The sequence below is a fragment of the Cuculus canorus genome, chromosome Z (genome assembly GCF_017976375.1).
Source record: "Cuculus canorus isolate bCucCan1 chromosome Z, bCucCan1.pri, whole genome shotgun sequence".
NCBI classification, from domain to species: domain Eukaryota; kingdom Metazoa; phylum Chordata; class Aves; order Cuculiformes; family Cuculidae; genus Cuculus; species Cuculus canorus.
The window spans coordinates 23,146,875-23,161,479 of NC_071441.1; the positions used below are offsets into that span (position 1 = coordinate 23,146,875).

At 38.9% G+C, this 14,605-nt stretch overlaps 1 protein-coding gene across 3 annotated transcripts in view; it reads right to left on the minus strand.

The window, feature by feature from the left end:
- PSIP1 (PC4 and SRSF1 interacting protein 1) overlaps positions 1–14,605 on the minus strand; it is a 38,857-nt gene that overhangs the window by 21,611 nt on the left and 2,641 nt on the right. For all 3 annotated transcript variants that reach the window (XM_054054756.1, XM_054054755.1, XM_009556332.2), the window contains exons 2-7: positions 14,025–14,101; positions 11,452–11,590; positions 5,218–5,334; positions 3,390–3,497; positions 2,276–2,338; positions 612–726 (exon numbers count right to left, since the gene is read on the minus strand). In XM_054054756.1, coding sequence (XP_053910731.1) covers positions 612–726; positions 2,276–2,338; positions 3,390–3,497; positions 5,218–5,334; positions 11,452–11,590; positions 14,025–14,056 — 574 coding nt within the window. In that variant the 5' untranslated portion in view covers positions 14,057–14,101. The remainder of the gene's footprint in view (positions 1–611; positions 727–2,275; positions 2,339–3,389; positions 3,498–5,217; positions 5,335–11,451; positions 11,591–14,024; positions 14,102–14,605) is intronic.

Here is a 14,605-nt window from a genome sequence, read left to right on the forward strand (position 1 = left end):
GAATTACAATATTGCTACTTTGAAAGAAAAAAAGCACTGCAGAATTATCACCAAACAGTTCTAATTGTACATTTTTAGAAAAGCAGTCCTATCTTCTTTTCATTTGTCTCTCAGTCTACACCAACTGCCTTAAACATCTTTTTAAACCAGTGTCTCCAGCTCTCTGTTTTACTGTCCTCTTAGCTCCACCTACAGGCTCTGTGTCCCCCCTAGTTATCTTTATTGCATTTCATGGATATTCTAACACAATTCAAGTATTTTATAGACCTTTAATGAATATAAGCCTCCATGGAGCAATAATGCAAGAAGAGCTCTTATTGTGTAGAGTTCAGCAGCCTTCAAGGTAGAAGGCTTTTCTAAAGGTGATACTTGTACCCAAAACAAATCTTATTTGGATAGCTGAGCACTAACACTAACAATTTAAGTCCATTTACATCCTGAATTCTTCAGTTTGAGATGAGGCGTTTTGTCATTATAATCTATCAGCAACTACTGCCTTTAGCATGAGAAAACACTCCGCAGTACTTTGGGAGAAAGAGGCAGCTCCCTCACTAACTCTAGTAAGTTATTAATGTAGTGAAACAAAATATATATATATCTTCCAAAGTTACCTGCTGGTCTTCCTCTTTTGGGGCTTACTTTCGGAGACACTGGTACAGGAGCTGCTGCTGCCACTGCTGCTGTTGCCACTGCTGCTGCTTCTTCAGCTTCTGCTTGTTTTTCAGCCTAATTTAAAGAATGAATTTCAAAAATGAAAAAATGCAGGTCACTAACTTCTTATCAATAAACAGTTTTAAACTTCTAGAAATGCATTATTACACTATTGTTTCTTTATATGGAAAAAAGTTTCCAAATTTAGTAACAGACTGTATTTATACATCAATAATTCCATCCTTGTCATACCATCACTACCTTATATAGTAATGTTTCATATCATTTCAACAAGCCCATTCATCTTCTTTAACTATAAGCTATCTTGGTATGACAAAGGAAAAAGGTTATCTGTATTTTTAGAATCACCAAAACAGCATGCCAAAACCCAGTTTTAAGCAACTAAGATCACTTCCCCCGGTATATACAAATACTCTTCTTTTACATGCAGTAAAAAATCTCCCCTTGCTTCACTTAAGTAACAAGCCATAGATAGGGCTATCTGAAAAACACCTGCTTCCAGCTCTACAGCCAGTTACTCACAGTGAAAAATTGTATGTTGACCTGCACTAACTGGACATCGTGACCTTCCTCTACACAGTCATTTTAGGGGGGCTGGGTTGTAAAGACAGACAGAACTTATGACAGAAGAACATCTTGATGAAAGGATACATATCTCCCTGCAGACACATTCCATATCCATACATGCGGACAAAAAGAATTGAGAAATATCCAACTAGAGAAAATAACCACAGAATTTAGTGTCCTGGGTGCAGGAGCATGAGCTAGCAGCAACAGAAAAATTATTGGCAAGTACGTATTTTTTCTTAGTATTCTTTGTATAAGAGAATTTTGTTTTAGGTTTATGTAAGTTTTTTTAAAACATTCTTTAGATTATGTTTTTTAAATATTCAAGTTATTTTTGTACAAGCATCCAAACACATAGTCTTCTTGTTTGTGAAGCAAATGATACTCAGGATGCTCCTTACCTGTGATAAATAACACGAAGGTCATAAGCACTTTGCACTTATCCCATCCCTGCTGTGAGCACTAATGTTACAAGTTAAGTGGTTTTAAATTCAAATTAAACTTTGCCCCACTTTAATCTACTTTTTAGTTGGGTCAGTGCCATGATCTGGTTTGCTGTGTGACCACATGAACATTAAGTCTAGAACATAATGAGTACACAGCTGGAACTGCCTCTTTCAAGGTAAGTTATATGTTCCCCAGGCTTATGAGACCACAAAATCACAATCTCATGAAAAGGTGAAGTATTTCAGGTTAGTTCAGTGTGATGAAGATGTTGGAAGAAATTCTTCAAAGCCTCAAACCAGACTATTTTATTGGTTGTCTAGAAATAGTTTATACCTTAGTTTTTCATATTTGCAATGGACTCTTTGGGAAAAGACAGGAACTCCCTACTTTACATTAAGTTCAAACAGAATCATCACTTCTAAAATACACTCAGACTTTTCATTCCTACACATCTTTCAATTGTTTCAAAAAGGGGGAAGAGAGTGTTAAGCACTTCAACTTATGTATGATCTGTGATTAAAGAAAATAATAACCAGTATCATCGTATCCAAAAATTCCAGTAAGATGAAGTAATTAAACATATTGTTACCTTTCTTTTTCTTCCTCTTCTAGCAACTTTAGGAATAGAAACCTCATTTGTTTTCACCGTATCCTGTGAAGATTAAAAATGGTGATAATCTTAACAAAACAAATTATTACAAGTTTTTTTCCACAACTTCAGCCTCAGGCACATAATTTAGAAAACCCTATAATATATAAAGACATCTCTTGCTTTAGCATTATCAAAATCCTGATTATATGACAATCAGGATTTTTTTTCTGAAAGGCAAGAAATAAAATAAGTACTAAATAATATTCTGTTTTAAATAAAGTTATGTAATCACATTTTAGTCTGTTTAAAGGATATTTGAAATACAGATTAAGTGATTAAAAAAAATCACACAGATTTAGAATCATTTAGTTTAGAAAAGACCCTTAGGATCATCAAGTCCAACCGTAAACGTAGCACTGCCAAGTCTAGCCATAAACCATGTCTCTAAGAAGTACCACATCTACACATCTTTTACATACCTCCAAGAATGGCAATTTCACCACTGCCTTGGGCAGCCTGTTCCAAGGCTTGACAACCCTTTCAGTGGAGAGATACTTCCTAATATCCAATCTAAACCTCACCCTGGTAGAACTTGAGGCCATTTCCTATCATCCTATCACTTGTTATGCAGAGAAGAGATAAACACCCACCTCACTACAACCTCCTTTCAGGTAGCTGTAGAGAGCGATAAGGTCTCCTCCCCTCAGCCTCCTTTTCTTCAGGCTAAACAACCCCAGTTCCCTCAGCCACCCCTCATAAGAATTGTGCTCCAGACTATTCACCAGTTTCGCTGGCCCTTCTTTGCACATGCACCAGCACCTCCACAGTTTTCTCTTAGTTAGAAAACTAAGAGTCCAAAACTGAACACAGGATTCCAAGTGCACGCTGTGCTACCAGTTTCAACTGAACTTCCAGACAATTAGACTGAAAGTTTCCTGCCCGATGAAAGCCTCAGTATGAATGCGAGTGAACACATAGGAAGTTTTTTACAACTGAACAGCTCCTGGCACTGTCAGTTATAATAACTGTAGTTTCTTAGTACTCAGTAAGAGATTTACATCAATCAACATAACAAAACATTCTCTGCTACAAAGAAATAGTTTTGACATACTTCTTTGCTGTTTTTCTCAGAAGTCAGATCATCTTCCTTTGAGGTGTCCATCTCCTTTTCTTCTGTTTCAGCTTCTGTGGGTAAGTTATTATCCCCTTTGGGGGATAACTACAAGGGGAGTCAAGAGTGAAAAAAACGCATTAAGAAGTATTTCACAGTGAAAAGAGAATACATGAAGAGCCATTAGGCTGCTTTTTACTTTGAATAGCTGAATTCTGTAGATACACTTCTTTCTTGGGTACACATTGTCCTTAGGCAGGACAACTTTCTCCAGTATGCACCTGCAGATGGTTGTCAGAACAGGTCAAAATACAGCAATACACTATAGTGGAACTTCAATTCCACTTTGTGTTCATGGTAACATAACCACCCTTTTTCATCAGGTCACCATTACATGAGTACTTCTAAGTGCTGATGCCAACATTCAAGATTCATTTGGATCACTGTTTATCTATACAGATGAATATCCAAGTCACAGACCATATTTAGCATAGTATAACTCTATTAAACAAAGACTTAATGCAGTAAACAGACCACAAACAGATTGTTTTATCATGTGTGAGACAATAATTACTGGTAATTGGTACCATCTAATCTATGTCTTTTTTTCGTGTTTCACTGGGGTTTTTTTTAAACCTTAAAATACTAGTTTTCAGTTTAGGCGAGCAGTTAAGACCTGACAAATCAAGAATTCATTAAAATCTATTTGAAAATAATCAACATTTCCTTGCAGCCTATGTATGCGCATGCTGTATAGATCTTCAGTTCATTCTCTCAGCTTGAATACTATTACCTTGTCCTATCTGAAAGCACCTTTTGTGAAGTTCCCTTTTAAAGCAGATACAATTGTTAAAATTTAAATGTATTAATCCTATCTGCAGTTTTTCATATTGTATGATTCCCTTCTCCTTAAAGAAAACAACTGAGAGGATACGACACGTAAGTTCTCTTTCATGACACATGAAGAATAACCTCACACGAACAAAACAAAACATTCAAGGATAGGGTAAGTTCAAAGCAGTGTGTTACGCTAATAGCATTAATTGTACAGTAAGCTAGAAAGGTTCAGCTCTTACAGTATGAGGTATGTACAGCAACAGCAAACTGAAAAAAAGGTGTCTCAGACAGAAATGCAGTTTTCAGTATGAATATGATTTATCTGAAGAGAAAACAGTCCTGTTTTGGAAGGATTCTAAGGTGCGGACTCATTTACAAAGCAAAGAAGGTAAACAGTCTACATAGTAAACTACTGTATACTGATTACTTACAGATACTTTCCTGGTTCAGAGTTCAATTGATACAGCTGAGAAATCCTTTACATCCATTTATATCCTAATTAGTCGATTAGCAGTGTGGCCTAATTCAAACTGATTCTTAAAATCGGTTCAAGCCAAATACACTGAAGAATGCTTTCACCCAGACAGAACCTAATGCTCTGTTAGACTTTTCAACAAAAGCTGTCATAACTGAAAGACAGTCGTATCTGCCTATTATATTAAAAAATCTTCCCGCTGAAAAAAAAAAGGAAACTTATAGCTAAGTTTTGGTTGGTGATCATTTCCACCTTCTCCTGCCTAAAAAGTACTGTATGAATTTAAGTATACTATGACCTCAAAATACAGACTAGTAACAGAAATAATTTCCAAAACCGTGTATCACCTTTAAGGGATACAGAAGGACAAGAATATTACTGTACACATGCCTGAAAAGCAGCAAAGGCAAGGCAATACAACAAAAAAGCACTATTAAAGCAGTTAAGTAAAAACTTCGCAATAGTTTTGACTTAAAATCTTTTCTGGTAGAATAAAACACCAATTCAGTTACTTACTTTTGGGATAGATGACTTTCTTCTTTTGGCTCCTGCTTTTTCTTCACTCCCCTCAGCAGGCTCCTGTCTGCCTTCTTGAACAGTTTCTTTGATAGGAGTGTTAATGGCTGGATGGGACTTCAATATAAAAACATCACACATGAGACCTTAAATCCTTCCTAAACTACAGAATAATGATACTTAGAGGTGTTCTGACATACGTACATTACTGAAGGAAGTATCATCCTAAGGAACCCCTTATTAGAACTACAAGAATATTATTCTTATTTCATTAATTTCTACATTTTTCAGTTTAAATTGCGTTTTCATTATTATTGCATTAGCAACTGAAAGTTTGATAACTTATTTTCACACTAAAAATACTACAAAGCAAGGTTTATCTTATGTATAATAAAAACCCCCATGGTTTTGGTCAAATACAACCTGTGCTACTACTGCCAAGAAGTGAATTTTTAAGTAAGCTATCAGCCCTAAGTGAGCCAACCAGCTGTTCATGAAAACATGAGCTGAAAAAAAAAAAAAGTAATTATAATGAAAGCTGAAGTATTAAGTTAAAAATACAGAAACAGAGGTGCCAAAATTACTTTTTGTATTCCATTACATTGTGGATAGCATCCTCACTCTTAACATTAGTTCTTCCAAACAAAGCTGGCAGAACTCCCCTGACTCTTTAATTCATCCTTCACTAGGGAAGTGGCTTTGGATTTAAGCCCAAACCACAAGCTCCCTTCTGTCTTTCACCTCCTTTACTAGCAGCTATGCAACATCTGCAAAGTATAAATACTACTTTCAGAACATTCCAGCAAGTTCTGGCAGTTACACAGAAAATGTGGCACTTAGGAGTCACCAAGGCAAGACAGGCCCAGTAATAAAAAAAAAAAAAAAAAAAAACCTGGGAAAAAAAAATGAAAGAGAAACCCTCTGTATGAATACCTGACAAGTCTGTCCCTCTACTATCCAAGCTCAATGTTGCCACCACCTCCACGTGATTTTCTGTCCCCTGACCTTACCTGCTATACACCACCTACACAGAATTACCTGCTGACCCTCAGTATCCCGGCTCTGACAATTAAACTGTCATCCCTGCTACTGCCCAGTAACTCTGTTTCACTGAACTCCAATAATCTTTAAAGTCAAGGAACTGCACGCAGATCAAATACAGAGGCCAAGGAGCACCTATGTGCACATTCATTTGTCCCCAACACCTCAGCTGACCCACCTGCCCATGCATGAGCGCTGCAGCGTCTTCACATGCTGCAACACACCATCCTGCTTCACAACATTATTGGGAGAACAGCACCCTCCCTGAGTAGTATCCCAGTGCCACCTTTCCTCCCAGCCTCCGCAACCCACCACTCACCAGCCTCCAGGAGCCAGCCCTGCCGCAGCCAATGGGGCTGCTGTGCCTGGGAGAGAGCACCCCCAGAGTGCTGCTGGGGAAAATGGGAGACGCTGCGCATCAGCGATGCGTGCCCACAGACATTGCACCTGTACTTGGCACGAGGGACATCAAGGTTAAAGCGATGCCCAAACAGGGGAGGCAATGGATAGAGAAGGCACATGAAAAGTCAACCAAGCCAGGCTTCAGCCCATCTCACAAGCCAGGTTCTAGCCCAGAGGAATTGTCTGAGCAGGGGTGAAAGGGCAAGAAAAGGAACAGCTCTGAGGGGATGGCAGCCTGTGGGGCAGCTCATGCCCAACCCACTGAAGTAGGCAACAAGTAACTGCAAAAGCAGAGTTACCACTACACATGAGCCCCCATCTCCTGCACTGCCATCACCTCAGCCAAGGGACTGACAGCAATGGGTAGTGAGGGGGCTGGAGACCAATGACGGGGCAACAGGTGGCTGGAGGGAAGCTAAGGCATGTTTCTCTAAGTGCTCACTTGTCTTCATTTCTCATTACCAGAATTGGTAATAAAAAGCTTATGTGAACTGGCTAAATTGTGCAAGATTCCCTGAGATGAGTGTTTTGTTCCATGTGCCATACCCCTTTGGCAATGATGGGAAGGTGGGGCCTCAGAAGTTGCTTTCAACCACTCCAATACCGTCAGGACAGGTACAGGCTTCCCCACAAACTCCTAATAGAACTGTCTAACCTCAAGCACTCGTAAACTTCCTTTCCTTTCCCAACATCCAGAAGCCCTAACCCCAAAAAAACCCTTAGCTGTTAAAATTAAGACAGCCACAGACTGTTACCAAACAGATAAGCATCCTTCCCTGATCTCTAAGAGGGAGAAACTCCACTTACTTGTTCCTCCAGCTCTGAGAAGAGGATGCTAAGGTAACAATTGATGTGCGAAAGCAGACAAGGGCAGCTGGGAGCGTTTGTTAGAGCTTGGCGTTGTTCGCCTTGAAGACTTTGGAAGTTGATAATGAAGGAGCCAGCTAGGAGCAGTTTACTGATAAGTAGGCATTGGATTTGGGTTATAGGGTTTGATTCTGCAAAACACATCCTCACGAACATGAAAGTCACAAAATAAACACCAAGGGAACTAATTCAAGAACAAGAAATAGGATACCTCTCAAGTCTCATCGCTGTGAACCGTACTATCCTGAAAGTACTGAAGAAATAAAAGCTCATTTGAGCACACAAGCTGAAACAAGTACAACTAACCCCAAATATCATATGACAAGTTTCTATTCTATGCTTAAGCTGGATGTTCCATCTTACCTATAATCTCTGGCGGAATAGTGACATATTTCAAGTCTAAGAATTAAAGCCAAAAGGTAGTGCTTTGTGAGAAAACATACAGGATCCATGACTGATTCACCTGACATCACCAAAGATGCTCAATGAATTTCTGCAGTTGACCCTTACTGTCAGTTTTATTTGAGACCAAGAAACACTTGCTCTGCCTGATTTACATCCTGATTTATTATTTCACAGAATGTCAAATATACTCAGGCATTTGTGGATGCACTCCTTTAGCACCATCAAGAACTGCCCACAAGTAAAACCAAGAGCCTGCAAAGTCCTAAGGGCCTGATTTGCTCCCAGTAAAACCTGCTTTTGACAATGCACAGCACAGGTTAGAAAGAGAAGGCTATCAAAACAAAAGACTCCCTAAAGTTAATGTGAAAATTCAGTGTGCAAATCTGCTGTGTTACTTCATTCATTCTGGAATTCAGTCTGGTCCAAACCTCCCCTGATTAAGGAGGGGCACCTAGAGCTGGCTCATCAGAACCCATATCTAGACAGCCTCTCATTATCTCCAAAGATGGAGACTCCACACATCCCTGGGCAACCTGTGCCACTGCTTCATCACCCTCACAGTGAAAAGTGTATCCCGATTTTCAGAGGGAACCTCATATGTTGATGCCCATTGGCATGGCTGGACCAGAGGCACTGAAAAGAGCCTGGCTCTGTCACTTTGCATCCTCGCTTCAAGTATTTGTACATGATGACAAGATCACCCCTGAGCCTTCTGGGGCTGAACTGCTCTCTCAGCCTTTCCTTGTAGCAGAGATGCTCCAGTCTGTTATTTTCATGGTCCCTCATGCGACTTACTCCCTCCAGTATATCCATGTCTCTCTCTGCCAAGTAGCCCAGAACCGGACACGGTACTCCAACCAAAACATCCTTACTGAGAAAAGTTTATTCTTCTAGTAATTTTAAGCCTTACTTACAGGAACAGATTTTAAATACGACTTGTGGAAATAAAATATTTCTTCTTATTTTTAAATAAATAAGTAGTGGAGAAAGGAGAGGGACAGATTTAGACTAGACATGAGGAAGAATTTCTTCACCATGAGATTAGTGAGGCACTGCCACAGGTTGCCGAAGGAAGTTGTGGGTGCACCGTCCCTGGAGATGTTCAAGGCCAAGTTGTGTAGGGCCTTGGGCAGCCTGATTTAGTCGGATGTCCCTGCCCATGGCAGGGGGGTTGGAACTAGATGATCTTTAAGGTCCCTTCCAACCCTAACTATTCTACGATTCTATAAACAAAATGGCTGAGAACAACCCAGTGGCTTGGGACAGAACCTGATGAGTTCACAGAAGGAGCCTGGGGAAGAATGTCATGGTTTAGCCCCAGCACCTGGTTTACCAGCAGCTAAATGTGAACAATTCATGGATGCAATCCCCCCACACATAGGGAAAGGGAAATGACAGTAATTTGTGTCTTGGAAACGAATACTACAACAGTTTTAATGAAACAATAATAGTAATAATAAAAATACTATTAATAAGAAAATAATAAAATCTATACAAATACATTACATTGGATCCCACACAACATCTGTACATCACCACTAATGCTACAGAGCAGACAGGGTGAAAGGTCCTGGCCTGGAGTCACTGGCAGATAAGAGCTGGACCTGGGAACTGGATTCAACAATACACGAACCCAGGATCAGGGGCAAGAAGACAGACAATGTCAGTATTAGATGCTGACCATGAAAGAAGCGGGCTTGGTCCTCGTGATCCCTTGGGTTTATACTCTATATGATGTTGCTGATCAGTTTTGCGTCACCTGTCCTGTCCACTCCTCCCTGCAGCTGTGACCCTTTATAGCACCTTTCACTTGCAGAATTCCGCCAACTTGAGGATGACAAGGATAAATACAAGCAACAGCCTTTCTGCATACCGATGACCTATCACAACAGTGATAATCATAAATGTTAAGCATTATCACATCTATAGACAGACACTGTCTCAAAACATATAGTTAACTTCCAAAAAATCATGTTACTTAGATGAGCCTTAGCTGAGAAGTTAGAAAATTGATTCTGCTTTAGCTCAAACTGGAACAAAGTGCCATCATCAAAACTGAAGTGAAGCATTTGAAATGAACGCAAAAGGTGGGAAGGATTATCCTGCAGAAAAGCTGCTAGACTCCACAAACAGTCTGTACACATCCCTTGGCAGCATGTTTGGGTACTTCCAATTGAAAATGTAGTTAAAAATATCTAAGATGCTACAAAAGCAACCCAGAGCACTGCTTAATTAAAGCCACTGATTCCTGCTGTGAAACAAAGCGCTAGACCAGCTTGTAACTGTTGATTGTTTATACCCAGATTTTCATCTTGTTAGGATGACTGACGAGATACAACTCATGGTTCACAACTGCCTCAGCCATCCACAGAGCATCTCTCCTAAACTATCACAAAAATGGTGAGAAAGTATATCAACTCATTTTACAGTAGCAGAGAGCATCTGTCCCTCATTAAGGCAGGCCTTCTGACTATGATGAGGGGATTAGTGCCCTCCCATATCCCAAAGTAGAAAAAGTGCACATCTGGAGTACATCATCTTATCTCTTTATTCTACTTCAGAAACTCGTAACTTTCCATCCTCATTCTCTTTCAAACTAGAAACACAGTAATTTGGGATATATTATGAAGCACAGATTAACTGGTGCTGAAACAGCAACCTGGCATGTTGTGTAAGAGCAGCAAGTCAATACCAGAAGATACCAATTCTTCCTACTGTTACCGTAGCATTAGTGGCCCCAGTATCTGATCAGAGTCCAGTGCACACGGTGAAATCAAAAGCGTACAGAATGTTCGGAGCAGGTAGTCAAAGATAAAGTGACCAAGACAGTTTCTTTCTCTTTAGAATAAATTTGGGTCTTTGTATGGGTAGCACCACATAGCTCTAGTTTAAGCTTGGAAGATTTACCAAGAGGGAAAGAAACCAGAAATTATTGATGAACAAAAACTGAATCAAGCAAGTCATGTCACAGTTTGGGGGCAAAAGGCAAGCATAACATTGCTTCCAACCATCACAAGGAAAATACTCTATGCTAAGAAAGCACGTACTGAAATCTTACAAGGATACCTGTGAAGAAAAGCACTTGGAAATAGAGGACAGGAAGAAGTAAAGCAAACTCCCACTTGTCAAGCATAATCATACAATTCCAAAGATAAGTAACTTAGGAACGTATAAAGTTGTAAGTATAAATAAATAAGTATATGTATGATTTTAAGTAAATCTTGATGAGTGTTGTAAAACGCGTTAAAGCTTCTAACCTTGTGCTCTGAAACTGTCAACATGATCTCTCATGAGCTAATGAACTATAATATACCCAGTTAAACAACACCCTAAGCCTCTTTTATGCTATTAATACTAGAGATTGACTAAAAAAAAATAAAAAAAATAAAAACAAAAAATCATGCTAACCTGCAGCTGAACAACAGTAATAACTCATTACCCTACAGCAGGGAAATACTCACTGCCTTTTTTCCCCCCAACAGCATAGCAATGAAGATTTGCAGATTTTGCATAACCTACCTGCTGATGAGAGAACTTCACTTTAGGATTGTTGTCGATTTCCCACAACCCTTCATTAAATCCCTTTCTCTTATTTGGTTTGCCATATTTATCTTTATTTTCAGAGTAAGGAAATATGTCCTTTGGTCCCAAAAATGCCCTTAAAAAGAGAAAGAAAGAAAAGAACAAAATTTCACGTTTTAAATGGTTAGTCTTTTCAAAGGAGAAATAAGCACCAAATGTTACCAAGATGTGAAATTCATTACTACTGCAACAACTAAATCAGCTACATTACGTGCCTTCAGTTTACTCAACTTTTGCCTTCAATAGCCCAAAGTTTTTCATTACTGCCTCCATACATCTGGCCCCTCTCCTTCTCTGGGCATTGAGTGTGTCTGCAAGGAAAGACGGTGCTGCATCCTAAGATAGGACAGCAGACTGCTGCAAACCAGCAAAAATAAAAACTGAGTATCTTGCAAACAAATGGAAAGAGTGACTGCTTCCTTAGGAAAAAAAAACAGGATTAAGTGTTAAGAATAAAGAACCCTGAACCAATAAAAACTGTAACTTTCAAAACATACAGTTACTTGAGACTTAGCTGAAGTTGGAAAGCAGATTACACTTCAGCTTAAACCAGAATATTCCGCTTTTTGCAGCAATAATTATTTCTTGCATCAGGTATGGACTACTAACATGCTGAAGGTGCACAGTGTCTGACTTTGCATGGGTGTGACTCAAACTATGAGAGGCACATGGTACATCAAGTTTACCCCACTCATTTTGATTCCCATGAAAAAAATACAGAAAAACGTTACACCTACCTAATTCCTAATGGATCACTAAGTCACTATTTACAGCTACAAAACTAAGTAGGATTTCATGCCATGGAACACCAGTCTCTTTTCTTAACTTATCTGCTCCTTCCTACTCTTACCTACAGGTATTTGCCGTAAGCAACAAGTAGAATCAAGAAGCATAGGAGTTTTACCTGTTGCCACTCTAAGGAGCACAATGGAAGAGACATGCATGAAGAGCAAACACCACCACTAGGTCATTGAACACCCTGTACTTTGCAATGTGTATGAAGCAGGGGCAAGAAGTTTCTCTTACACTGTATAGATCTCGGAAATTTGGTAACCCTGAACTTATAGCCTAACAAAAAACAGATCACAGTAAAACTTTATTTCGTAAGCCCATCAAAAAGGTAAGGGTGAGGGACAGATATTTCAAATTTACCCACACAAACTACAAAACACCCCTTCCAAACCCAAGCACCTCCTGGAAGGCTAAGCTAAATTAAGAACTGGCCATGATGCTCCTCAAAATTCGCAAAGGTATTTTTAAAGCTTTAGGTAAGGAGTTATTTCCATCCCCCTTAGAGTCAACCTGCATCGCTGTACTTAATTTACAACTGCACAAGAGCCCAGTACAATCCAGAATGACACATACTACCAAGTGCAGGATCAAAGCAATATTGTATTTTTCATCGTTTAAAAAAAAAAAAAAATCAGCTGGAGGGCAATTAAGAAAAAAAGGTAGCCTGCTGCATCATTTAAAATCCTTCTTAAGAAGGTGGACAAGACTCACACCCTGCAACGTTGAATCAAATTCTTTAGCCTCTTTAACCACAAAACTACACAAACACAAAAGCCAAAAACCAAAACCAAACTACAATAACTGTGCCACTCATGAAATCTCGTGAAAGATGAGAACAATTGAATAGGGTATTGAGCCAAGCATACAGGGATGCTTACTCTTTTATTCAACAGGGCAATGTACCTTGTCTTAACATCACTTACTAAAAGGTAGATGCAAAGTACCAGACTAAAATAAATATTTAGTAAGATGAAGAAAAACCCAAGACTCTTCTACAAAACTCCAGAAACAGAGTACTTATATACACAACTTCTATCTCTGACCTGCTTACATACTGCTTGCCATTTTATGGAGAGAAACAGCAGAATTAAAAAACTCATCATCAGAGGTGCTGGTATTTAGTTTTGTTAAAACCAAATCCAAGAACAGCTGCAGGACTGAATTTGAAGTCTTAAGAGATCTATGCTAGGACAAACAGTCATGCTATAAAGTAATGTGATAATTTTCAAAAAGCAGAACTGTATAAAACCAGCATATCTGCAAGCAAGTTTAAATGTGGAAAAAAATACTGTCCCTCCACGCAAGTGGATGATTATTTGTCTGTTTCTCAAATGCTGCCTATTTCACTACTGTCAGCATTATTACACTTTATTTGAAAACATACTGGTGAGAATTTTGAGAATATACAGGAGTATAATTAAAGTCCATTAATGAAGAAAGAAAAACCTATCAGTCATACCACTGTGGGTAGAAGGCTTTTTTTTTTTTGCTCCTGACAAGGAAAGAGTACACAGCATGGGTATGGTCTACCATTCCCTAGAATAGCTTAAGAAAATATTAGAAAAGCATGCCTTGTCAAAGTAGTTGAGTTTAGGAAAATCTGGTCTGCTACTGAGGGCTATGGCTTAAAATATGCTGCATTCAGACAAGCTGCTAACTTCTTGTCACAGCATTCAACAATTAAAAAAAACTATGACTGTTAAATTCAAAGGACTTACGTCTCATGGGTGCCAAAAAAGAAAATAGGCATTTTATTTGTAGGAGGCTTTACTGCTCCATCAGGAACTTCATCCACCTAAGAAAAAGACAGACTACAATTAAAGTCAAGTAACAATTAAGCACAGTCTATGGGGAGATAAGTGAAAGCATTAGAAAAGAAAAAAAAAAAAAACAAACAAAAAAACCTCCACAGACATAAAGCAGGCCTCAATCTCTCTTTTAAAATATAAGATAAAAAATACAACAGAATCAAAGAGTTATTAGCAACAATTGGAAGTGACAACACTTCTGGTGTTACAGCAGTCCCTTTCCCACGATCAGTTTCTTTAAAAGGAGAGATATGATATACTATAGGTAAAAAGCACAACTCAAATTCGTCCAGATACCGCTTCTCCTTCAGCACAGGGAATAGCAAGACTTCCTACCCTTATGCTGACCCAATAACTTGCCTAAGCCAAAATAGCAAGTGCTACAAAAAGGAAAGGTCAGTGAATTTTTAAAAGAAACACAATTCTGAAGCCAGCATCTTAGCTAATTGTATCATAGAATCGTAGAATGACAGAATAGTTTGGGTTGGAAG